The sequence below is a fragment of the Rhinoraja longicauda genome, chromosome 2 (assembly GCF_053455715.1).
Source record: "Rhinoraja longicauda isolate Sanriku21f chromosome 2, sRhiLon1.1, whole genome shotgun sequence".
Lineage (NCBI taxonomy): Eukaryota > Metazoa > Chordata > Chondrichthyes > Rajiformes > Arhynchobatidae > Rhinoraja > Rhinoraja longicauda.
In genome coordinates, this window is record NC_135954.1 from 38,797,512 (window position 1) to 38,825,234 (window position 27,723).

General features: G+C 44.0%; 1 protein-coding gene across 1 annotated transcript in view; it reads left to right on the forward strand.

Annotated features, from left to right (window-relative positions):
• LOC144603917 (tomoregulin-1-like) overlaps nucleotides 1-27,723 on the forward strand; it is a 194,097-nt gene that overhangs the window by 146,036 nt on the left and 20,338 nt on the right. The window contains exons 5-7 of the mRNA XM_078417739.1: nucleotides 8,227-8,323; nucleotides 18,468-18,616; nucleotides 25,266-25,322. Of these exons, the coding sequence (XP_078273865.1) occupies nucleotides 8,227-8,323; nucleotides 18,468-18,616; nucleotides 25,266-25,322 (303 nt within the window). The remainder of the gene's footprint in view (nucleotides 1-8,226; nucleotides 8,324-18,467; nucleotides 18,617-25,265; nucleotides 25,323-27,723) is intronic.

Genomic DNA, 27,723 nt, shown 5'->3' on the forward strand with positions numbered 1-27,723 from the left:
CTTATCTCTGCCCATATCTGTAACCAATCTATATGCTACTGTATCTTTTGACAGACTTTGACAGATTTAGAGGGTATGGACCATGTGGGGGCAAATGGGATCAATTTAGATTGGCAGTGTAGGAAAATCACTGCAGATGCTGGTACAAATCGAAGGTATCACAAAATGCTGGAGTAACTCAGTAGGTCAGGCAGCATCTCCGGAGAGAAAGAATGGGATTGGCATCTTGGTCTGAAGAAGGGTCTCGACCCGAAACGTTACCTATTCCTTCTCTCCAGAGATGCTGCCTGTCCCGCTGAGTTACTCCAGCATTTTGTGTCTACCTTCGATTGAAACCAGCAGCTGCAGTTCTTTCTTACACTCCTAGGCACCTTGGTTAGTATGGACAGATTGGGCTGATAGGCCTGTTTCCGTGCTTGTGACTCAATGACTTTAAGTAGTGAAATGCGATTAAAGGGAATGCTTTGAGAGGTTACAAAGACGTAATGGCCTGAAAGGTCTCTTTCTCTGTCCTAAGAGAATACATGACAGCTCTCTGCAGAGCAGCCTCATCAATCCAAGTTCCTTGCTCCATCCCTATGGTGATGCAAGTATATTTTCTAGTCTGTCCCATCCAAGTGTCTCTCCTATTCACTTGAATTGTTTGTAGTTGGGGGAATTGAAACATTTCTCCTTCAGATGGAATAGCTAGTTAACCTGGTTATATAGATATAGTGTTAATATAATATTCCTTCCTTAATAGCATTCAGCCCAGCATCTCAGGAGAGAAGGAATGGGTGACGTTTTGGATCGAGACCCTTCGTCAGACTGATGTCAGGGGAGGGGTGGGACAAAGATAGGATGTGGTGGGAGACAGGAAGACAGTGGGAGAACTAGGAAGGGGGAGGGGAAAGGGAGGGACAGAGGAACTATCTGAAGTTAGAGAAATCAATGTTCATACTGCTGGGGTGTAAGCTGCCCAAGTGAAATATGAGATGCTGTTCCTCCAATTTGCAGTGGGTCTCACTATGACAATGGAGAAAGGTCCATGACAGAAAGGTCAGACTGGGAGTGGGATGGGGAGTTAAGTGCTGAGCCACCGGGAGATCAGGTTGGTTAAGGCCGACTGAACGAAGGTGTTCAGCGAAACAATCACCGAGCCTGTGTTTGGTCTCGCCGATGTAGAGAAGTTGACATCTGGAACAGCGGATACAATAGATGAGTTTGGAAGGAGGTGCAGGTGAACCTCTGCCTCACCTGGAAAGACTGTTTGGGTCCTTGCATGGAGTCGTGTTTAGGGTCCCAACACAGTGCATTTATACATCAGCAATATGAATGCCTATTCTCATCCATACATTCCTAGTTTTTTTTGTAGCGAGACTTTTCTGAGTAGAAACAAGGTTGTTCTCTATGAGAAAAGTCATAGCATGCTTGTTAGTTCATGCTGCATTTTTGTCCATCACTAATTGCCTTTGAAGGAGGTGCTGCCTTCTTGAATCACTGCAGTAGTTTCAGTTCAACTACAGCAGAAAATAAAGTTCTGGAGGAACACAATGGATCAGACTGAAGATAGGTCTCAATATGAAACATTGTCTGTCCATTTCCCTCTACAGATGCTGGCTGATACACTGTGTCTTTGTTCTTCACACAAGATTCCAGCATCTGCAGTCTCTTGTGCCTCCAGTTGAAATTATTTTGTCTTGAAGTTCTTGATAATTGTTGGCACTGTAATTATCCTGCCAAATGAAGAGCATATGATCATACACCTGACTTGTGCCTTGCTGGTGGTGGAAAGGGCTTGGGGTATTGGGATATGAGTAATTTTCCACAGGATACCCAGCCTCTGACCTTCTCTTCTTGCCACGGTGTTTATATGGTCAGTGGAGAACCCCAAGATAGTGATGGCAGAGGACTCAACAAAGGTAATGCTTTTCAAATTCAAAGAGAGGGGAATAGAATCTCTCTTGCTGGAGATGGTCTTTGCCTGACTCCTTATGGTGCAAATGAAACGTGCTACTTATCAATCGCTGTTTGAATTGTGTTGAGATTTTGGTGCATGGACTGCTCATTTGTGGTGGAGTTACAAATGGACATTTTGCAATCATCAGTGCACAGCCCATGTCTATCCTCATGATGGAAGGAAGGTAATTGTTGAAGCAGCTGAAGATGTTTGGGCCGAGGGTTCTGCCCCTGCGGTATTGTTTCAGGCCTGGGATGAATCTGTCCATCACAACCAACTTCCTCTATGCAAGGTCTGACTTCAGGTGTTTTTCGGTTGATGCTAGTTGACTTCATGCCACGCTTGATGAAGTGCTGCCTTGATCTCAAGGCAACCAATCTCACCTCACCTCTAGAATTCAGGTCTCAGCTTCATATTTGGACCAAGGATGCAAAGTGGTCCAAAGCTGAGTGATCTTGGTGAAACTGAAACTGAGCATTGTTGAGTAGGTTATCGATGAGTTAGTGGCAATGAATGGCACTGCCAATGACAACTTCCATCAATGTTTTGATGATTGGAACTAGGTATGTGGATAGAGTCATAGACTCATAGAGTTATACAGCGTGGAAATAGGCCTTTTGGCCCAACACACCCGCCAACATGTTCCAGCTACACCAGTCCCACCTGCCTGCGTTTGGTCCATATCCCTCCAAACCTGTCCTCTCCGTGTACCTGTCTAACTGTTTCTTAAACTTTGGGATAGTCCCAGCCTCAACTACCTCCTTTGGCTGCTCGTTCCATACACCCACCACCATTTGTGTAAAAAAGTGACCCCTCAGATTCCTATTCATTCTTTCCCATTCACCTCAAACCTATGTCCTCTGGATAGAGATATTGTCAAGGACAATAATTTTATTTAACTACCAATTCTGGCGGTAATATTTTCGTCAACCTTATTTTTATAAAGTCTTACAAAGCATCTTAAGAATTGCTTTTTAACATTCTGAATGTCTTGTGACTGCTGTATTTCTTGTAACAAGTAAATTTGTCAAACATAGGTTTTCCTTTTCAGTATAATTACACGGTATCTCTCCTTATGTACTCCATTTTCTGCTTGGTAAATAGTGATTTCCGTACATAGTATTAACTTTTTGTTCGGCTTACGTTAGGCTGATTGGTCCAAAGATATGTAGTTTATCCCTTCAGGAACATTTGAATTTGTAGAACTGTCACTGAAAATATTATTTCAAAGCATCTCACTGACATAGAGTTCAAATGCAGTATATAAAGTTCACTACCTATATCCCTCACATGATTTTCTTGCTAAAGGTCAATCCGACTCCACAAAATTACCTCCCTGGGGAGTCCAAACACACACTGCTCATCATTTTGAATTGTAACTCCATGCAATCATTAAAAAAATAATGACAATGAATCAGCTGCTTACTGTGCAGTTCATATGTACAGTGCCCTGCATAATGTTTGGGACAAAGACCCATCATATATTTATTTGCCTCTGTACTGCACAATTTGAGATTTCTAATAGAAAAAAAATCACATGTGGTTAAAGTACACATTGTCAGATTTTAATAAAGGCCATTTTTATACATTTTGCTTTCATCATGTAGAAATTACAGCAGATTCACCCCCATTTCAGGGCACCATAATGTTTGGGATACAGCAATGTCATGTAAATGAAAGTAGTCATGTTTAGTATTTTGTTGCATATCCTTTGCATGCAATGACTGCTTGAAGTCTGCGATTCATGGACATCACCAGTTGCTGGGTGTCTTCTCTGGTGATGCTCTGCCAGGCCTGTATTGCAGTCATCTTCAGCTTATGCTTGTTTTGGGGGCTAGTCCCCTTCAGTTTTCTCTTCCGCATACAAAAAGCATGCTCAATTGGGTTCAGATCGGGTGATTGACTTGGCCACTCAAGAATTGACCATTTTTTAGTCTTGAAAAACTCCTTTGTTGCTTTAGCAGTATGTTTGGGATCATTGTCTTCCTGCAGAATGAACTGCCGGCCAATGTGTTTTGAGGCATTTGTTTGAACTTGAGCAGGTAGGATGTGTCTATACACTTCAGAATTCATTATGCTACTACCATCAGCAGTTGTATCGTCAATGAAGATAAGTGAGCCAGTACCTTCAGCAGCCATACATGCCCAGGCCATAACACCCCCACCACCGTGTTTCACAGATGAAGTGGTATGCTGTGGATCTTGGGCAGTTCCTTCATACTTTGCTCTTGCCATCACTCTGATATAGGTTAATTTTCATCTCATCTGTCCACAAGACCTTTTTCCAGAATTGTGGTTGCTCTTTTAAGAACTTCTTGGCAAACTGTAACCTGGCCATTCTATTTTTATGGTTTGTATCTTGCAGTGTAGCCTCTGTATTTCTGTTCATGAAGTCTTCTGCAGACAGTGGTCATTGACAAATCCACACCTGACTCCCGAAGACTGTTTCTGATCTGCCGGACAGGTGTTTGGGGATTTTTCTTTATTGTGGAGAGAATTCTTCTGTCATCAGCTGTGGCGGTCTTTGTTGGCCTGCCAGTCCCTTTGCGATTAGTAAGCTCAGCAGTGCTCTCTTCTTTATGATGTTCCAAACAGGTGATTTTGGTAAGCCTAAGGTTTGGCTGATGTCTCTAACAGTTTTATTCTTGTTTCTCAGTCTCATAATGGCTTCTTTGACTTTCATTGGCACAACTTTGATCTTCATGTTGATAAACAGCAATACAAGTTTCCAAAGGTGATGGAAAGACTGGAGGAAAGACTAGGTGCTGAGAGCTCTCTTATACCTACATTAAGGAGGCAATGAAACACACCTGAGCAATGACAAACACCTGTGAAGCCATGTGTCCCAAACATTATGGTGCCCTAAAATGGGGGGACTATGTACAAAACACTGCTGTAATTTCTACATGTTGAAACTAAAATGTATTAAAATGGCCTTTATTAAAATCTGACAATGTGCACTTTAACCACATGTGATTTTTCCTATTACAAATCTCCAATTGTGGAATACAGAGGCTAATAAATAAATGATGGGTCTTTGTCCCAAACATTATGGAGGGCACTGTATTTTTATTCTGTTTCACTATCACTAATTTTACACAACTGCACAGTGAAGATCTTAATTATGGACAATTTGCCACTTAGCGTCCTTCTTCTGAACTGAGTGATATGAGGGATCTACACAACAAGAATTAAAGGAATAAGGGCAAGAATGCAAACATAAGACAGAAATTAATTTAGTGGGGTATCATTGCTGATTAATAATATCAATTTTGAACATTTAGAGAAGTTACTTTCTGTCCTAGTGCTTTCAAACATTTTCAAGTGACTTAAATATTGTACAACACTAGGAAAGCAAGACTTTTAGACATAGAAACATAGAAACATAGAAAATAGGTGCAGGAGTAGGCCATTCGGCCCTTCGAGCCTGCACCGCCATTCAATATGATCATGGCTGATCATTCAGCTCAGTAGCCTGTACCTGCCTTCTCTCCATACCCCCTGATCCCTTTAGCAAAAAGGGCCACATCTAACTCCCTCTTAAATATAGCCAATGAACTGGCCTCAACTACCTTCTGTGGCAGAGAATTCCACAGACTCACCACTCTCTGTGTGAAGAAATGTTTTCTCATCTCGGTCCTAAAAGACTTCCCCCTTATCCTTAAGCTGTGACCCCTGGTTCTGGACTCCCCCAACATCGGGAACAATCTTCCCGCATCTAGCCTCTCCAACCCCTTAAGAATTTTATATGTTTCTATAAGATCCCCCCTCAGTCTTCTAAATTCCAGCGAGTACAAGCCCAGTCTATCCAGTCTTTCCTCATATGTAAGTCCCGCCATCCCAGGGATCAATCTGGTGAACCTTCTCTGTACTCCCTCTAAGGCAAGAACGTCTTTCCTCAGGTTAGGAGACCAAAACTGCACACAATATTGGTATTGCTTCATATATTCTGAGCTTCGCGCTGGTTTTTAGTTCTCTAACTCTGGGATACAGTACTGACCTTCACACTTCAGTTTTAAACAGATTGTAATTATAATAATTTATTACTGAGGTTTTATTATATAGGGAGTCATATTTTATCACGGTTTATCCTCTTGTGCTTTACCAATTACATTTCATTTTAATTGCATTTAATTGCATCAGTTTAACAGCTCTTTTGCTTGCTCATATCATCAGCCAGTTAATAACATGTCACCATCTGGAATCTGATTAAACATATGCATATATGATTTGTGTCGTACAGCATATTTATGTTGAATTTGGTATGCAACGCCTGCTGTGTCATCAATCACCACAATAGGCCATATCTTATCACACCACTGTCTTGGATCATTGACGATCTTATGCTCTCAGTGACACTGTATAATTACCCTCAGTCAGAGTATCTGCAGCTGATTGCCGATTTGTACAAAGTTAGGAGCAGATCTTTGACGATACATATGTTTAGTATCAGTTATCTATGGTACCTGTCTCTCAACCCTATTCCTAGCCCCAGGATTTAATTACTCAATGCCAGAATCTGTTCCACATTAAGTTCATCCCTTTCCCTGGAGACCAGCTACCTTTTCTGGTCTTCAATTTACTTTCTCAGCTTTTGCATTGCTAAAAAATGATTTATTTATTTTTTTAATTTTATTAATTTTATTCTGATGTGCCTAAGGACAGGTTTATTTGACAGATTTTTTACCTACATTTTCTTTTTTAGCTGGCCTCCACCCCCACAACACACTAACAAGCTCACTGACACATGCAGATGAAGACATGCAAGTGCTGTTGCAGGTTGTTACAGTGGTGTGGAACTTGTGCATTACATCGGTGGTAAATCTTATTGAAACATATAAGATAATTAGGGGATTGGACACATTAGAGGCAGGAAACATGTTCCCAATGTTGGGGGAGTCCAGAACAAGGGGCCACAGTTTAAGAATAAGGGGTAGGCCATTTGGAACAGAGATGAGGAAGAACTTTTTCAGTCAGAGAGTGGTGAAGGTGTGGAATTCTCTGCCTCAGAAGGCAGTGGAGGCCAGTTCGTTGGATGCTTTCAAGAAAGAGCTGGATAGAGCTCTTAAGGATAGCGGAGTGAGGGGGTATGGGGAGAAGGCAGGAACGGGGTACTGATTGAGAGTGATCAGCCATGATCGCATTGAATGGCGGTGCTGGCTCAAAGGGCTGAATGGCCTACTCCTGCACCTATTGTCTATTGTCTATTGTCTATAAATAGCTTTCCTATGTGGAGAGATTGTCATGTACTTCCAGATGGGTAAAACTTGTAAAACCACACATGCTGGAAACGCTCAGCAGATCATGCAACATTTATTCAAATTGAAGATTCTTTGTACGAACTTGCAGTGTAGTTGCTCTGGTCATTATTAAAATTTAGCAAGTGTTTACATCAATTTTTGCTCAAGGACTTCTGGTAAATTGCTTCTAGATTCTTTCTAAATTCCTTCCAATGATTGCAGATGTCTAGCATGCTGGCCACTATACCAGCCATTTCACTATGCGACCTTCATGTGTATTTTGCTCTATTGATGACCTCTGGAACAGAACTTGTGTGCATTCTTACTCTCCAATCAGCTCCTCTGTTCTTCCTCCCTCCTTTGGCTGTTGGCCTCTGATAGCCATGCATAATGAAACACAATTTAACACTAGGACTTGTGGAGAGATATTAGCAAAAAACAAATTCTTGGTGGGACTTCGTGTGTGAGACAACATCTCTGAAGTGAATGGACAGATGTTGTTTCAGGTCGGGACCCTTCTGCAGTTCTTAAATGCCATCTGCCCATTCCCTCCACAGATGCTGCCTGACCCGCAGTTCCTGCAGTGCTTCGTTATTTGCTCAAGATTCCAGCAATGGAGAGATATTGCTTTGGTTCACTAAAATTGGGTTAAAATGTTAGGATTTGAGGATATTCTTCTTGAGGAAAGAAGAGCGGACAAATGTTGGGTAGATACAGGAGGGAATGCCAGAATTTGGGACCGATGTAGTTAAAGGCAGAGACAAGGTAGTGGAAACATTAAATGATTAGTGGCTGATCTGGGGCTAAGGAATGACTAATATCACAAACAATAGATAGCACCTAAATAATGAAGAGGAATCATGTTGACAAGTGTAGATAATGGACCGTGCATCCCTTTCAGAATGTGAATACAAAACAGACATTTCCCTTAATTTTGCAGCAATTTATACAAAGTAATTGTATCATTTGCTTCTATGTTGCCTATTCGTGTAATCTAAAAAAAAATCAAATGTAATCAAAATTGTAAATGTAATTATTTCTGTACAGAATACGAAGGTTCGGGAACAGAAAGACGCCAAAAACACGTGAAATGTGGAAAATGCAAGTATGGTGCAGAATGTGATGAAGATGCAGAGGATGTCTGGTAATATATCGTTCAAAAGCTACAACAGAAGCAACATAACATATACATTGAAATAAAGACACACTTTCATTTTGCTCAAAGCAGATGTGGTACATCTACAACAAAACAGTGAATTATCTTGTATTGACTGAAAAACCCCATGTAAACGTCAGTTCTAGGTGGATAATTGGCATTATTTCAGATAATGGTTTCACATTGTATTGATTAAAAATAGGAAAACAAACATCAATCACTTATGCTAAATGCCAATGAAAATATTGGCTGCCAGTTGTACTCAATGTCCTTGGTGTCAGTAGAACCAAGTATGGGGAGTTGTGTACAACTGACAGCCATTATGCCTATTGTAAGATTAACCAGCATCTGAAATAATGCCAATTATCCACCTAGAACTCTCCTTTACAAGGATTTCTTTAGACAAATTCCTATCCCAAAAAGTTAAATTAATGCAGACGAAGAATAAAAGAAAAGAAAAATAACGTGATGGATACATAGATGGAATATGAAAACAAATGCAAGGAAGAATCATGGGAAAAAGAAAACCAAAGAAAAATATGTTGCATTTGAATTAATCAAAATACTCAGCTCTTATTAGACCTGTTTATTAATATTTCACCTCATGCACATCAGGCATACGATTTTCCTGTATTTTCTTTTACTCATTGTTCTGCTAAGTTTTTGGATTGAAAACAATCTTTTAAATGCTGTACAGAGTATTAGGAATTTGGATATGGAGAACTTAATCTTTCTGAATCTATTCCACAGTAGTGGAGTTCAAACTATGTTGGATAATTAAGAGTCATATCCCACCAAAACCAGGAGTCGCATATTTTGGCACAGTAATTACATTGAAGCAAGGTCTGATGATAGAGGACAAAGATACCCTCTGGGAGAATATCTTCTCATAGATATAATATTTGTTAATGTAGGTTGACTTTCTTTAACAACTTCTGAAGTAAGCACACAGGGAACAACAACATGAATATCAATTTGACTTTGTGAAACTATAAATTGCTCCACTTTCTCTGAAGATGTTATCTTTTCACATTCATGAACAGTATCTTTTTGAGCAGCTTTTTACATAGGAAAACTGTAATCCTAATGAATGAATGAATGAATGAATGAATGAATGAATAAGTTTATTGGCCAAGTGTAGAGAAAGTTTATTTCAGCAGTACATCATTTGTATTATAATAGAATATAATACAGTTCATTATTAGAACATAAAACAGTAGACCACAGGAACAGGCTCTTGTCTGTGCAAAAAAAATTCTTAAGATAAACTAATTTCATCTGCCTACACATGATCCATATCTATGTGCCTATCCAAAAGCCTCTTAAATGTCACTATTTTATCTGCACCTGCCACCCACTGCAAAAAACACTGGCCCCTAAAATCTATATATTACTAAAACTCTCTTCGTGTGGGCATTTGGATATATTTGTAAATTTGTTCTGGAAATACAGCCCTAACAGTACACGATAGCACAACAATTTTAGGCCCATCTTACTCACCATTGTCCTGGGATTCAAATGTTTGTCATATTTTAAAAGTTTTGCACTTTTTTAACTTTAAAAATCACTTCTTAAAGTTAAAAAAATCACTTTTCCGTTCCCCCTGGCCGTCACCCGCGTTCCACGTTACAATGGGAACCCAATGGGTCTGCGTGTTCAACGTCACAATGGGAACCAAACACGTCCGCGTCTGCGCAGTTGGGGCCCGTTGATCTAATACTTAAATAAGATGGCCGCTGGATCCGCGCTTGCGGATAACCCAACGGGTCCTCACCTGCGCAGTTGGGGCCCGTTGATGTTGAGGAGGGATGGAGTGGGTGAGTGGGGGGGAGGGGGGGGAGTGGGGGAGGGGAGGGTGCTAGACCAATGCAGGAGAGGTTTGGGGGTTTTAAGGGGGGTTGATGGGGATGGAGTGTGTGAGTGGGTGAGGAGGGGAGGGGAGGAGGGGGGGATAAGGGTGATTGAGGGGGGATAGAGTGGGTGAGTGGGGGAGGGAGGAGAATGGGGGAATGGGGGAGGGGAGGGGCTAGACCAATGCAGGAGTGGTTTGGGCCCAACGGGTCCACCCTGTTCCTTTAAACTTTGCCCCTCCAGTCTTTGGTATTTACTCCCTGGAAAAAATATCTCACTGTATACCCTATCTATACCTCAAATCGTTTTATATGCTTCTATCATGTAAAGATGAGAAAGACCAAAGCCATCACCTTCAGCTTCTCCTCCTTTCTATGAGTCGAAAACTAGAGGGCTAAGATATAAGATTAGAGAGGAAAGATTTAAAAGGGATCTGAGGGTAAATGGAACAAGCTACCAGAGGAAATGATAGAGGAGGGTACAATTATGGCGAGTCGTAGGCGAAGTACGTTGAGGTAGACGTTTATTGTAACATTAACAACCGTGACAATCAACGCACCAAACGACAGACAACCATAAATCTTACTGTCTCTTCCGGAGTTCTAAACCAGACTGCCCAGTTCCTTTACCTGCGCACCACCTCACCTCTTCTACCAATCAGAGGGTTCGATGGTCTGGACCAATCCCTGTGTCCCTACATGACCCCCCCCCCAGAACCCTCGGTGCGGTACCGGGCAGGTGCCCGGACCACCCGACCGGAGCGGGTGCGGAGAGGAGAGGGGGGCCCTGCCGGGGGTGGGGACGGGGAAGCCGGCACCGCGGGAGGAGGGGAAACTGCCGGAGCCGGAGGCGGCAGTGGCAAGGAGACCGGGGGAAGCGGGGTCCTGAACGGGGGCAGCGAGGGGGAAAACTGCTGTACGGGAGCCGCGGCCGGAGGTCGGCCTCGGCGAGGAGGTTGAGCCGCTGTGACGGGCTGGTCTGGGTCCAAATAGGCAGGCTTGAGGCGGGACACCGAGACGACCTCTTGTCGTGTGCCCACTTCTAACGTGAAGGTGACTGTGCCTCTCTTCACTGCCCTGAACGGACCCTGGTAAACCGGCCGGAACGGGGGACGGTGGGCATCGATGCGTCGGAACGCAAACTCACAGTCGCCCAAGGCCACCGGGACATGTGAAGGGGGATCCCCGTGACGAGAAGCAGGGACCGGGGCCAGGGACCCCACCCGCGCTCGGAGTGAAGCTAAGAGTGCTGGCATGGAGGGAGGGGGGTTGGAACATTGGGGGAGAACGTCGCCTGGTACTCGCAGGGGCGAGCCATAGACCAGGTCTGCCGAGGAAGCTCCGAGATCGTGCTTTGGAGCCGTGCGGATACCCAGGAGAACCATTGGGAGCTGGTCGGCCCAGTCGAGGCCGGACAGGCGGGCAGTGAGTGAGGCTTTAAGCTGCCTGGGGAACCGTTCCACAATCCCGTTGGCCTGGGGGTGATAGGCGGTGGTTTGTTGTAATCGGGACCCGCACAGCTGAGTCAGAGCCACCCACAGGGACAAGGTGAATTGGGCGCCCCGGTCGGTAGTGATGACGTCCGGGACGCCGAAACGGGCAATCCAATTTAGCGCCAGAGCCCGCGCGCAGGAGGCTGCTGAGATGTCGGACAACGGGAGCGCCTCTGGCCACCGGGTGAACCGCTCGACTACCGTGAGGAGGTGTGTGTAGCCCCTGGAGTGGGGTAACGGGCCGACGAGATCCACATGGATGTGGAGGAATCGGACTGCGGGGACCGTGAACTGCTGGACGGGGGGCCGAGTGTGCCGATGGACCTTGGAGGTTTGGCACGGAATGCAGGAGCGGGCCCAGGCGGCCACCTGCCTCCGCAGCCCGTGCCAGACAAATCGAGCTGCAATCAGAGCCGAAGTGGCCCGTATGGACGGATGTGCCAGGCCGTGAATAGTGTCAAAAACCTGGCGCCGCATGGAAGTGGGCACTACCGGGCGGGTGCGCGACAGAGAAACGTCGCACCAGAGTTTAGTACGCGTGGGACCACAGGCTACCTGTGCCAACCGCAACCCCGAGGTGGTGTGGGGGTACAGGGAGGGGGTGTCTTCCAGGCGCTGAGCCTCCGCGAGCTCCTGGAAATCCACCCCGGAACTTACCTCGGCAACCGGGGAAACCGCCGGCCTGGACAGGGCATCCGCCACGGCGTTTAGTTTTCCCGCAATGTGCCGAACGTCGGTGGTAAATTCGGAAATGAAAGTGAGGTGTCTCTGCTGGCGGGCCGACCACGGATCGGAAACCTTCGAAAAAGCAAACGTCAGTGGCTTGTGGTCAGTGAAAGCCACGAAAAAGCGACCCTCTAAAAAATAGCGAAAATGACGGATCGCCAGGTAGAGGGCCAGGAGTTCCCGATCAAAGGCACTGTAAGCTATTTCTGGGCGAGTGAGCTGGCGGCTGAAAAACGCCAAAGGGTGTCAGAGGCCGTTAACCTGCTGTTCTAAGACGCCCTCCACCGCCACGCCGGAGGCATCGACGCTGAGGGCAGTGGGGGCAGAGGAGCGCGGGTGGACAAGCATGGTGGCGTTCACGAGGGCCAGCTTCGCTGCCACGAAAGCCGCGTCGGCAGCAGGGGACCACACGAGCTCGGTGGGGTTGCCCGCGAGGCATTGGAAAAGGGGGCGCATGATCCGGGCTGCCGCCGGGACGAAGCGGTGGTAAAAATTCACCATGCCTACAAACTCTTGTAAGCCTTTGATAGTGTCGGGCCGGGGGAAGGAGCGGATAGCAGCCACCTTCTCGGGCAAGGGAACGGCACCTGCCTGTGTGATCCGATGGCCCAGGAAATCTACTGAGGATAGTCCGAATTGGCATTTGGACGGGTGTAGGATCAGACCGTGGTCCTGCAACCTTTGGAATATGGAGCGCAGGTGGGACCGGTGTTCGTGAGCCGATCGACTTGCCACGAGGATATCGTCCAGATAGATGAACACAAAAGACATACCCCGACCCACATGATCCATGAGGCGTTGAAACGCTTGGGCGGCGTTTTTGAGGCCGAAAGGCATCCGCAGCCACTCAAAAAGCCCGAACGGGGTGATCGTGGCGGTCTTAGGGATGTCTGCAGGGCGAACCGGGATCTGGTGATACTCTCGGACTAAGTCCAGTTTTGAGAATATCATGGCACCCTCCAGGCTGGCGGAAAAATCTTGAATATGCGGGATCGGGTATCGGTCAGCCGTGGTGATGGCGTTCAGACGTCGGTAATCGCCACATGGTCTCCACCCCCCAGATGCTTTTGGGACCATGTGTAACGGTGAGGCCCACGGGCTGTCTGACGGGTGTATGATCCCCAGCCGTTCCAAAGTGAGGAACTCTTCGCGAGCGACTGCCAGCTTATCAGGGGGTAGGCGTCGGGCTCGGGCGAAAACAGGCGGTCCCTCCGTAGGGATGAAGTGCACGACTCCGTGCTTGGCGGCAGGTGTGTCGAATCGCTGGACTAGGAGCTCCGGGAAATCAGCGAGTATCGCAGCAAACGGGTCGGAGGTCGTAGTGACGGCCTGGACGGTCGGGCTGGATGACACGGAAACCGAAGGAGCGGGGGGGTCAACGCTACTGGACGACGGCTGCAGGCTCTTCCCGCGGACGTCAGGGATTAACGAAAAAGCCCAAAGGAAATCCGCGCCCAGGTTTGCCTGGCCTACGTCTGCGATGATGAAAGTCCAGTTGTAGGTCCTGGAACCAAAGGACAGGGACATGTCCCGTGTTCCGTAGGTACGGACAGGGCTGCCGTTGACCGCAATGAGTGGGGGGCCGGTCTTACCTGATCGCGCTTCTTGGCAGGATGGAGGCACAATGCTGACGATCGCCCCGGTGTCCACGAGGAAAACGGTACCTGTATGTTGCTCCGCAAGGTAGAGGCGATGGTTCTGGCCGATCGAGATTGCCTCTACATTTGATCGGCCGAGGCATTTCCCGAGAATGTGCAGGGGCTTCTACAGTTGCGTGCCGCTGCTCCCCACCATCTATGAAAGAAACACCAGCCTCGCTGGTGTGTATCTGTGTCGCGGGCCTGTTTCAAAATGGCCGCCGTCGACGTAACAGCTTGGCGGGTTTTTTGAAAAGTGGCGGGCGGATGGGCGCCATCTTGGCCGCGCGGTCGGTCGCTCACCTGTGTTGAAACCCGATTTACTGACCCGGGGCGCCTCGCCTTTGCCGCGACCAGTGCGTCCGCCTTTTCTGCGAAATCCATTCGGTCCCCTAAAGTAACGTCTGCTAGGACTACGCGGACGTCCTCTGGCATCTTTTCGCGGAATGCCTCCTCGAACATGAGGCATTTGGTGTGCTCTCCCGCTGGAGTCATCATCTCCGTCATGAGGACCGACGGCGGTCGGTCCCCGAGCTCAGGTAAGTGCAGGAGTGTGCTGGCCCGCTGTTGTTGGCTGCGCCCGAAGGTTTTCAGCAGCAGCGACTTGAGGCCCGCATACTTGCCGGTTTCTGGCGGGTCGGTGACGTACTGTGCGACCCGTGCGGACATTTCCGACGGCAGGACGCTCAGTAGATGGTAGAACCTGGTCGCGTCCTCCTGTATTCCCCGGAGGTGGAACTGTGCCTCCGCTTGGGCGAACCACAGGCGTGGTTGGTGGGCCCAGAACGGGGGCAGATGAACGCCGACTGCATTTGGCATCGATGCCTCCCGATGGGACATCTTGGTGATCTGTGATCACGTCGGGGTCACCACTATGGCGAGTCGTAGGCGAAGTGCGTTGAGGTAGACGTTTATTGTAACATTAACAACCGTGACAATTAATGCACCAAACGACAGACAACCATAAATCTTACTGTCTCTTCCGGAGGACTAAACCAGACTGTCCAGTCCCTTTACCTGCGCACCACCTCACCTTTTCTACCAATCAGAGGGTTCGATGGTCTGGACCAATCCCTGTGTCCCTACACAATCATGATATTTAAAAGACATTTGGTCAGGTACATGGATAGGACATTTTTCAACCACCAGCCACAGGCAAGTGGAGTAACCTGGTTAGGGAACTTGGTTGGCGTGGATGTCTTGAGCTGAAGGGTTGTTTCTGTACTAAATAGTTCTATGACTCTTGACACTGTGGGAAGGGAAATAAATCATTACAGTAAGTAATGATTTATAGGTCTTCTTATAGACCTAAGAAGACTTCTCGACAATAAGTCTCGAAGTCCCATGTTTTCACAGATATCATTACCTTTCTCTTCAATATCTTCTGTGTCAAAGAAAACAACCCCAGGCCAACCAGTTGTTTCTCATAACAGTAATCCTCCAGCTGGATATTTTTAAATCTCCTCTGCACCATTTCTCAAACTGTTATATTGTTCCTCCAGTGGTGACCAGAACTGCACATAGCAGTTTTGCTGAGGTCAACTTTATGTTTTATATGGTGCTAACATTACCTTCCTGCTCTTGTATTTCATACTGCGGCCAACAAAGGCAAGTATGCAATCTGCTTTCTTAATCACTTTATTTGCCTGGCCTGCTGCCTTCAGATCTATTGCCCAGCACTCCATTTGTTCCCCTACACTTCCTATATCTTGCCATTTCTTTTATATTCCATTGTCTTGTGCAATCTCTCCAAAGACATTTGCCCGCATTCCTCTCGGTTGAATTCCATTTTCCACATTTTGTGTCCAACATCTCCACCGATAGCTTCCTGTTGCCTAGACCTCTCTTTCGATTATCTATATTGTCCATTTTGAAATCATCACCAAAACTCCTAATGGAGGATCCTATGTTTAAATCCAAATTGTTTATATCTTATGAAAAGCAGGAGCCCTGCAGAACCATAATGCATACCGAATGTACTTTAGCCCGACAGTCACTAAAATACACAATGAGCCCTATTCTTTGCTTTCTGCTGTGGAAAAAAAATTCATCCAACTTGCCATTTTTCTTGCTTTTACTTTCCTGGTCAATTTGCCGTGTGAAACTGTGAGTTCTTGCTAAATTCCCTAGGTATGAAATTAGAGAATTCAATGCTCATGCAATTAGGTTGTAGATTACCCAGGTGAAATATGAGGTGCTGTTCCTCCAGTTTGTGTTTGACCTCACCCTGGCAGGGTGGAGGCCCCTGTTAGACACGTTAGGGTGGGAAAGGGAAATGGAATTAAAGTGGCTGTCAACCCTTTTCCGAGTACCTGTGCTCTATCCACTGTGGCCTTTGGGATCTCCTGGTTGCCAGACATTTTAATTCCCCTTCCCACTCCTGGCTTCTATTTCACATGTACTTATATTAGGACATTACTCTTTAAAGTAACCATATTTACAAAATTGTTCAAAGTGTACCATCTGTTGCCACATTGATTCCAAAGGTTGGCATGCACATTGTTTAATGGTGACCATAGCTTCTGCCTGTTGCCTGGTAAATGGCATTGCTGTCATTTTGGATAGATGCTTGGAATTCCAGGCAATTTACTCCTGCAGCAGGCTTACCTTTCTAGCTATCAAAGACTTAAATGTGAATCTTCCCATAATTCTGTCCTGTGCCATATACATTTCTCAACGGTTATAAAGTACTCTGCTAACTTTCGTACATTTATATCAACTGCTGACTTTCCACCAGTGGCAAGCCTAGTACAGGCAGTGGACACTATACTTGGAAAAAACAGGTATGCCCACAATATGAACTCAAACATGAATCATAGGATTTTCTGCCCAATTGGAAATTTATGTAAGACAAACCTGCCCAAAAACCCCAAAACTCTAACATTAGATTGATCAAGATGGCATTCAACAGTTGCATAAGACTCTCACTCCGATGTAAAAAAAATCCTCGAAATATAGGCTAGAATGTTTTAATCGTAAAGAAGGGATTTTCCAGATTTATAGTGGTATTGAAATCCCTGACACAATTCAGATGGTTAAGAAGAAATATAGTAAAAGTTAAATAAAGGTATTGTTGTGTCACCAAGGAGAGACGAGACTGGCAGCTCAACATTCCAGAGAATAGGAATTTCTGGCATGATTGGAAAGGAGAGGGGCCTCCATATCTTTGATCAAGTAGGTCATCATTGCAGTAACAAGGGAAGATGTTTTGGTCATCATTGCGGTAACAAGGGAAGATGTTTTACAAGTCTCTTTAAATGAGGCCATTGAGAATGAACTTTGGTGTTGTTGACAGTAAAGAGGGTAGTCTTGCGTTACAGGTTAAAAGAAAGGTTTGAGAGGGCTTGACAATGGTCAATAATTCTGTACTCAACTCCCAACTCAGTTCAATCTTCCACAAAATTGTAAGATTTCAAGCCCCTCAAAAATTGAATATGGCCTCCAATAAATATAAATAAATGGATCGAACAAGTTATGAGGGTTTATAAATGTTCACGCTGAGCTGTTTAGATTTTTAGTAAATATTTTTATTTCAGTTTGCTACCCATGCTCACACACTTTGTTGAGTATATTGAACATTGTGAAGAATTTGATTGGCATTTACAAATGGAAATTGGACATGTCAGTTAGCTGTAATGGTAATGGTGTTGTCTTCCACACCACCCCCCCAAAAAAATCACAATTTAATGTTTCATAAGACGGAAATTTATTCTGGATGTTGCGATGAATAAAGGACATATTAAACCCTGAGAGAATTCGGTTTCATCATTCATGTGATTCTGATGCTGATATTTGCCAGAGTGATCTCAAATAGCACAACATTCAATGAAAGCAAACTGTAGACACTTGTGCATTATGCAAATGACTTCAGTGCAGCTGGATCAGTTATGTTAAATTGAATCATTAGTGTCTAATATGCATTGGTGAAGAAGCCAGTAAAATCGGCAAACCAGTGTTTATGTAGTGCAACTGGGGCGTGAAATATTTTGAGGAGAGTCTATAAAATAGTTCCCGCCAAGTCATATAAACCTGTCCTCAGAACCACTTTGATAGGGGCAAACTAGTAAGGAAAAATCTGTCACTTGGGCAATACACGTTGTCTCTGTTGAGGTTATGCTGCTTATGGAAGAATCTCTAACTATGATTTTAAATAAGTCAATGAAGACTGTGATATTTCTCTAAACTTAATCCTTCACACATTAAACATTTAGTCTATCGGCAATGAAGTGATCAATTATGCTTAGAATAATTACCTTTGCAGTATGTGTATTTAATTTAGCTGTCTGTGTTATGTTTTGCTTTCAGTGGGTTACAGTAGTGGCAGATGTGGCAATATTATGTTTATAGGTTTCATAATTATGTAATTTGCATATGTGATTTCTTCAGCTGACAATTTGGTACAATGTGGATATTTTGATTTTATCAGGTGTGTGTGTAATAAAGACTGCAGCAGATTCAACTACAATCCAGTGTGTGCATCTAATGGAAAGTCATACGATAGTCCTTGCCTTGTCAAAGAAGCATCCTGCCAGAGACAGGAGTGGATTGAAGTAAAACGTCTTGGTAAATGCCAAGGTAAATAACATCTTTTCCGAAATTATGCATTAATTCCAAATTCTAAGTCTAAGGCATCGACATCTGTTTTGGGTGTCGAAATTCTGCAAAACTCATCAACTTATGTGCAGAGTTTTGGAAATAATAAAATAAAAGCCACAGTTGATGCATCATGTACCTCATCCATAATGTAATTATTGGCTTTTCACCCAGTCTGAAAGATAGCAGAGTCAAGGGATATGGGGAGAAGGCAGGAACGGGGATGATCAGCCATGATCACTGTGAATGGTGGTGCTGGCGCGAAGGGTAGAATGGCCTACTCCTGCACCCATTGTCTATTGTCTATTGTCTTTTTCATTTCCATTCACCTCATGTAGCTTCCCATTGAGTGTTTAGCTCCATATGATTTTACATTTCTCTCTTTTCAAAGCTAGAGTACACTTACAAATGCTGGTGTTTTCCATTGATAATTATGCATTTCTAAATGAAAATATGCCTCCCCTTTAATGGCACTTGTCAGCTTGTTTCATCACAGCAAATATTGACGGAATCATCTATTAATGTGTTGCACTTAATTCCAAACAATACAACATTGAAGTGAAGGAAAAGAGAAGGTGAATAATGGAATGCTGAGTGATAGGATTATGGCAATAGGATCAGTTTAGGGATAAGGCCATATTTGTCAATGGCTCAATTATTATGTATAAGTCTATTATAGCATTCTCAAAAAATTGAAAGCTATTTTGAGATTGTCAATAGTCAAGATGAAGAAAATCATTCAAAAGATATACAATTTAGCTGACACTTTGGTCATGTTAATAATAGAGCAATAACAAGTTATTATTTTATTATGAATGACTGATACTCCTGAAGCAAACCTTATCACAAAGAAGGACTTTTGCTTTACATTCAAATCAGAATTACAAAACTGTCACATTGTGGAAACACCTAATATTCCAAGTGTTAGGCAAGAATCATTAGAAACATAGAAACATAGAAAATAGGTGCAGGAGTAGGCCATTCGGCCCTTCGAGCCCTCACCGCCATTCAATATGATCATGGCTGATCATCCAACTCAGTATCCCGTACCTGCCTTCTCTCCATACCCACTGATCCCTTTAGCCACAAGGGCCAAATCTAACTCCCTCTTAAATATAGCCAATGAACTGGCCTCAACTACCTTCTGTGGCAGAGAATTCCACAGATTCACCACTCTCTGTGTGAAAAAAAACGTTCTCATCTCGGTCCTAAAAGACTTCCCCCTTATCCTTAAACTGTGACCCCCTTGTTCTGGACTTCCCCAACATCGGGAACAATCTTCCTGCATCTAGCCTGTCCAACCCCTTAAGAATTTTGTAAGTTTCTATAAGATCCCCCCTCAATCTTCTAAATTCCAGCGAGTACAAACCGAGTCTATCCAGTCTTTCTTCATATGAAAGTCCTGCCATCCCAGGGATCAATAATAACCCACAGGCCAGAAGTGACAACACAGCATATTGGGCAAAGAGAAACATGAATGTTTTATTTGTGAAGCTAACATTTTGGCCCTAAATGTCTGCAGATAAACTGGTCACATCCTCTTCATGATTATTTTTTCCGCAGAAAGCTAGAGGCATGGGATATTAGGTACGGTGTTTGCATCCATCCCGCTTCCTCTCCTAATTTCCTCCAGTCTCCAACATGGCCATTGCAGCCCCACTTACATCTCTTTGAAAACCCGCACACCCTCATGAACCCAACCCCTTCTCGCAAAACCTGATCAATCAAAACTTTTATTCCCATGTGCTCTCTAGAATTGAGCAATTTTAGGCACACATACACACACAAATGCAGATGCACACTCGCACGCACACAAACTAAATGCCCCCACTCCTGGAGACAATCTAATTTAAATCTCACTGTACACTTCTCAAAACCTACTAATCTGAGACCAGCTGTGCTTCTACCAGCGACCTCATTTGTGCCATATAGCCTCTATTGCAAACTTGACTGAGGTCCTAGACCTTACTGTACGGGCAGAATATTACTATTCAACACAGATACACTGAGATGCCTAGGCATTTTTGATATCAAAATCAAGAATTCAATAGCACTGGGTACTTCAGTACAGCCCCAGGTATCTAAGCTCAAGAAATCCATGACTAAACTTTTGCCTCTTTACATTATTCCTTCTTTATGACACTCTAAAATATCTAGTGGATATTTACAGTTTGAATCTCCTTGTATATCAAATACTGAAAGCAAGTGTTCAGCTGCACCAAACAGCGAGAAACGCAAATTATGTTTTCATTTTCATAGAGTCATAGTCATAGAGTAATACAGTGTGCAAACAGGCCCTTCGACCCAACTCGCTTACAACATCGTCCCAGCTACACTCGTCCCACTTGCATGCGCTTGGTCCATATCCCTCCAAACCTGTCTTATCCATGTACCTCTCTAACTGTTTCTTAAACGATGGGATAGTCCCAGCCTCAACTACCTTCTCTGGCAGCTTGTTCCATACCCCCACCACCCTTTGTGTGAAAAAGTTACCCCTCGGATTCCTATTAAACCTTTTCCCCTTCACCTTGAACCTATGTCCTCTGGTCCTCGATTCCCCTATTCTAGGTAAAAGACTATGCATCTACCCGATCTATTCCTCTCATGATTTTATACACCTCTATAAGATCACCCCTTATCCTCCTGCACTCCATGGAATAGAGACCCAGCCTACTCAACCTCTCCCTATAGCTCACACCCTCTAGTTCTGGCAACATCCTCGTAAATCTTTTCTGAACCTTTTCAAGCTTGACAATATCTTTGCCCGGAACTGAACACAATATTCTAAATGCGGTCTCACCAACATCTTATACAACTGCAATATGACCTCCCAACTTCTATACTCAATACTCTGACTGATGAAGGCCAAAATGCCAAAAGCCTTTTTGACCTACTGCGACTCGACCTTCAAGGAACCATGCACCTGGACTCCGAGATCCCTCTGCTCTACAACACTACCCAGAAGCCTACCATTTAATGTGTAGGTCCTGCCCTTGTTCGACATCCCAAAATGCAACACCTCATTTTGAGGTATTAAATTCCATCAACCATTCCTCTGCCCACCTGGCCAATCGATCCAGATCCTGCTGCAATCATTCACAACCATCTTCACTATCTGCAAAACCACAAACTTTTATATCTTCGCCAAACTTGCTAATCTTGCCCTGTATGTTCTCATCTAAATCATTGATGTAGATGACAAACAGTAACGAGCCCATCACTGAACCCTGAGGCACACCACTAGTCACAGGCATCCAGTCTGAGAAGCAACGTTCCACCATTACCCTCTGCTTCCTTCCATGGAGCCAATTTGTTATCCATTCAGCTATCTCTCATTGGATCCCATGTGATCTAACCTTCCAGGGCAGCCCACCATGCGGAACCTTGTCGAACGCCTTACTGAAGTCCATGTACACAACATCTACAGCTCTGCCTTCATCAACCATTTTGGCCACATCTTCAAAAAAATCAATCAGATGTGTGAGACACGACCTCCCATGTACAAAACCATGCTGACTATCCCTAATCACCCCTTGCCCATTCAAATGCCTGTATATCCTATCCCTCAGAATACTCTCCAGTAACTTACCAACTATAGATGTTGAGCTCACCAGCCTATGGTTCCCACCATTTTCCCTGCAGCTCTTCATTGCAAGAGAATTTGAGTATAGGAACATGAATATCTTCTTGCACCGTGTGAGACTCCATCTAGATTTGAGTGTGTAGTTTTGGTCTAATTATTTAGCTCCAGACAGACTGGATACAGAGAGGATGTTCTGGGGAGCCCAGATCCAGGGGCCGCAGCCTCATGATGTGGTCACGTGTACTGAGGGACAGTGAATAGCTTTTTCACTTCCATAACCTTTCCCCTTCACCTAGCTGAAATCATTTTCTCGTTGAATCATTTATTTGCTCATCTCCTCAAAGTAAGTGGTCTTGTCATGGAGACAAGTTCAGCTTGTCATTTTGGGGGATATGTGTAACATTCTTTGTTTCAGTCCTCATCAGATCCTCTCCCTCATCTCTTTCTGAAGACTATAATCACAGCTACATCTTGCTCCTGCCCTGAACTGGAAAATGTCATCCATATTATTACAAATTTCACCTTCCTGTACCTTCCTTCACTTGGCGCAGATCTGACTCTTTCCTTGCATAGCATCTGCTTCAGTATTTCTGGGGCTACGCCAGCAGCAGCCATTCACTTAAAAGCCACTGACTACACAACATTATGCTAACTACACTGCCTTCCATACAATTTCCAATAAGGAGTCCATTGAATTCTCCAATAAAGAGCTTTGGGACATTTTTGCTATTTTAACGGCACTATAAAAAATGCAATTACTTGTGCACTAGTTAATTTTTTTTAGACAGGAGCTTAATCTCCAACTGACTCACTTTGGGACATGTTGTGAATTTTGATAATGCCAGGCTTAAACTCTTCCATTGGATGAATTAATTTAAACATTAATCTCAATTGTAGGATATCATTGAAAGCAGTAATTGTAAAGGTGACCCTTTATCAAATGGTGCCCAAACATTGATTGCAAATAGACACTATTGGCATGTAGATTCTACTAAATCTGATTACCAATCCAACTAGAGAAACCTTGACAGTTCAATAAGACATCAGTAAGAAGATAAATAATTGGATCAATGTAGCATGCAAAAGACGTTTCATGCATAAATGATTTTGGTGCGAATGAATGATTACTGCGAAGCAAGATGGTCAGAAGCATCCATAGGGGTTGTGTCTCAATACCAAGATTAAGTGGGAGTGAGTGTGTGAGTTTGAATATAACATTGTCATAGACTTGGAAACAAATCAATCTACCTGAACAAGTAAGACGCAATTAGACTTATGTTAGTTTTTTTTGTAATTTTAAATAAAACGATGATTATTTGTGTTTTCTCTTTTCTGATTTTCTCAGTCCTCACCCTAGATATCAATCTGAGCTCCAGCCTCTTTTAAATCTGCAGTTGAACTAAAATACATTTAGTTGAATACCATGGTGGGATAAATTGAACATGGTTTATTGCAGAAGCTGACATAGAATCATAGAGTGATACTGCACGGAAACAGTCCTTTCCCCCAGGGTCCCAACCAGGAACGTCGCCTATCCATTTTCTCCAGAGATGCAGCCTGACCCGCTGAGTTACTCCAGCACGTTGTGTCTTTTATGTAAACCAGCATCTGTAGTTCCTTGTTTCACCAGTAGATGACAGGTGGGCTGAAGATGGATGAAGGGCGATGGTCAGACGGAGGCAGGTGGGGGAAAAGAGGGAGTGGAAGATGGAACCGTACAATGAAGAAAAGTCAGATGGCACTTTGAGCTGATGGGAGTGAGGGCAAGGGAGGGGGAAGGTTGAAACAGTTACTGAAGGGTGATATGCAGGACGAAAAGGTTAGCAATGTTGGAATCCAATGAATAAGGAAGGTATAAATGGGAACCAATAAGGGAGAGATGAAAGCAGATGGAATCAGATAGGGGTGGGGATCCGGTGGGTAATCTGTGTGGGAACTACGTAAATGGAATTTGGAGAAAAAGGAGGAGGGGGACGAAAATTGGAGATGGGGTCTGGAAGGGGGTCAACAGTCATTTTTACACCTCTTCCCTCCTTCTCTCGAGCGACCTAAACAATCTTTTCAGCGAGGTAAAAATTCATGTGCACCTTTGTCCAACTTTATTCACTGCATTTGGTGCTCCTGACGTGGTCTACATCAGTTAGACCAGGTGACCATTTTACAGCATATATGCTCCATCTGCAATGATCATCTATAGCGCCTGGTTGCAACTGTTTCAACATCCCTTTTCATTCCCTCATTGGCCTGTCCACCTTTGGCCTTCTCCATTGCCAGGGTGAAGCCCAATACACACTATGTTTATTCAATGTTGCTTTTTCTTCTAGAACAGAGCTTCCATTTTGTTCTTTCCACTCCTACCCAGTTGCTTTACATTTTAACACCTTTTTGTCTCTAACTTTCTACTCACTTCCTATTCCCACACTGACTAGTCTTTGTCCTCCACTGCCCGGGTGAGGCATTCCTACCCACATGCTCCATTTTTGGTCCTCTCCACATCATGGTGCCTCTGCCTACTCATTAGTCCATCCACTCTTCATCTCTCCCTTAATAGTTCTTATTTTCACCTTCCTTACTTAGCAGATTCTAGCACTGGTAACCTTTGTGTCCCCATTCATCACCCTCCATCCCCTGTCTCCATATTCGCCCAACCCCCTTTTTTATGTCCACTTTCACCTATCAGCCACCTGCCTCTATCTCCCAACTCTTCTCCTTCCTTCTCCTTCCTTCCTTCCCCCCCCCCCCCCCCCAACTCCCCGGTCAATTTATCACCTCTGGGTCAGTCCTCCCTCTATTCCCTATTCATATGAGCACCCAATGCCCGAAACATTGACCATTCCTTCTCCTCCACAGGTTCGGTCAACTCACTAGGTTTCTCCAGTAGTTTGTTTTTTATCATCTGCAGTCTCCTGTGTCTCCTCAAGATAGATTGTCAACCTGAAGCATTAATTCTGTTTTTCTTTTTCCCCTTCCATGGATGTTGCCTGACCAGCATCTTCTGTTGCAGCCGGCCACAGATCTTTCTGCTAATGTATCATTGCTTCTTCCTAGATGACACTGGTTCTTTGGGAAAGGACAATGGATTTCAGATGGGAACAGAAATTAAAGGCAAGTATCAGAAACCCTCTCTGTGAAGGAAAACCTTCTCAACATTCTGGTGATTTTTCTAGTTGCCTTAAAAGGGGCGCGATGAATTGAGTATTATGTCATGAAATAAATATTCAATAATTCTATGACATTCAAATATGCCAGTTTTGGGAAAGTCTGGCTCTTTCAAATACTGCAGATTTGTCTCATTTTAAACCAGGCTAAAGTGATCAAACAGGATTGATTATAGTATAGCTAAGTTAGGCTCAGTAAAACTTTGTTTGGATATTACTTTAGATTTTAGAGATACAGCATAGAAACAGGCCATTGTCCCACTGTCCATGCCGACCAGCGATCCCCGTACACAATTTCTATCCTACACACTAGGGACAATTTTACAGAAGTCAATTAACCTACAAATCTGTACGTCTTTGGGATATGGGAGGAAACGGGAGCACCCAGATAAAACCCACACAAAAGTCAAAACTCCATAGAAACAGCACCCATTGTCAGGATCGAACCGGGTCTCTGGCGCTGCAAGGCAGCAACTTTACCGCTGCACCAGTTAGAATAAGATTGCTTAAAATAGGGTTGTGTCAGGTGAACCTAAGCACCATGCCCCAGAAATTACTTAGTGCAGCATTGTTCATTTTGGTGATGCACAATTTAAAATGAAGTTTGGACAGAATGAATATATTTAGTTAACAGACTTTACACATCACATTATACATCACATTGAAATTCAACCTGGTCCTTATTGGGTCATGCTTGAGCAGTTGACACAATTGTTGCATTAGACTTGCAACATTAAACATCATTCCCATTCAAGTCCATGTGGAATGGTGCTGGGGAAGTGAGTCCATGTTCTAGGGTGTCTTTTGGTCACTCAGGAGAAAGAACAAGGAGCAGGCTGTTTTGATCTGGTATTATAGAATGAGCAGGATTATATAGTAAAGGATTAGACAGAAAAAAAGTGATGAGAACAAGGCAGAATTTCAAGCTCGGTTTGAGCATGAGAAATTTGGGATTAAAATTAATTACCCATACTTAAATCAAGGCAATTACTGTGGTGTGAGCACAGTGATGCTAAAGCGGAGTAGACGTAGTATGGAAACAGTCCCTTTGGCCCAACTTGTCCATAACGACCAAGATGCTCCATCCAAGCTAGTACTATTTGCCCATGCCTGGCCCATATCCCTCCAAATTATCTGACTGTTTCACCACTGAGGTCTTCTTCTTGGGCTGCTTTTTGTCAGGAACCTCCCCCTACACATGCCTTGACTTGGGTGACCCTACCAGGAGCACAACTCCAGGTGGTTTAGCTCTCAGGGTCATATGCAAGCTTCTCCACCAAGACAAAGTGGCAGCCCTCGAAGAAGTTATTTGATACGCCATCAAAGGTGAAGTATCTTGTTCTTTTAAGCTGTTGTAACAATCATTTGGGCTGTTAAATGCCTCGGGGAACTTCGGTAATGCTCAAACACTAAAGCTTAGTAAAGAGCCTTGGTCACAAGGCAAAGCCTGAGAAACAGATGCCTTTCTAACAGCTGAGCACAGTTGCACAGTATTGATGAGGAATTGACGTATTCCCAACCAGAATATACTGTGCATTGCACATTCAAACTGAAGAGAAGGCAATGCTTTTAACATTGGCAGGATTCTAGCCACATGTGGAATAAAAAAGCCAGGTAAATTGTGAGTGAGAGAGGTGCAAAACTGCTCATCTTTATATATTATATATTTACAATACTTGAAACAATTAAAATATTGAAAAGTTGAAAGCATACAGCAGTTTTTTGAAAATGTACCAAAGCAAGTTGCTGACAATGTTTGGAGAGGCTCTTCTGAAACTCATTGTTTTCACTGGTTGGAGACTGAAACTGCATGAGACCACTAGTTTTTCTGCAAAACCTTACTGTAGTAATTCAAAAGAAGTGTGATTAAAGATTGCAACAATGCAAATCACAGTTTGTTGATGGCTAACGTATGCCCAATGAAGACGTTCCTTTTTCGGTATCTCCTAGATACTATAACCAGAGCAGTTCCTGGGTACATGTGCTTTCACAGATGACGGAAGATATTCCTTCTTGAGATCCAACAAGATGGTTATAATTGCTGATGGCTATCAAAATTTACTGCAGCCAGAAGGCCTTGAAACCAATAGTTACTAAAACCACTTAATAGAATCAGAGATTCAGCAAGAAAATAGTTAGCTTAGCAAGAAGAGCTGATTTTGTATATACATCTAGAAGCTGTAGGATTGAAGCATGTTAAAACGTTTTCTACTGCACGGAGGTCAGATGGCAAAGCTGAGGAACAGTTCCCTTTCTCACAGATGAGCACAGGTTCATCATCAACTGGCAGGAAGCATTTTCACGTTGCGTCCCATTTCAGAGCAAAAATGTTACTGTAATGCATGTTT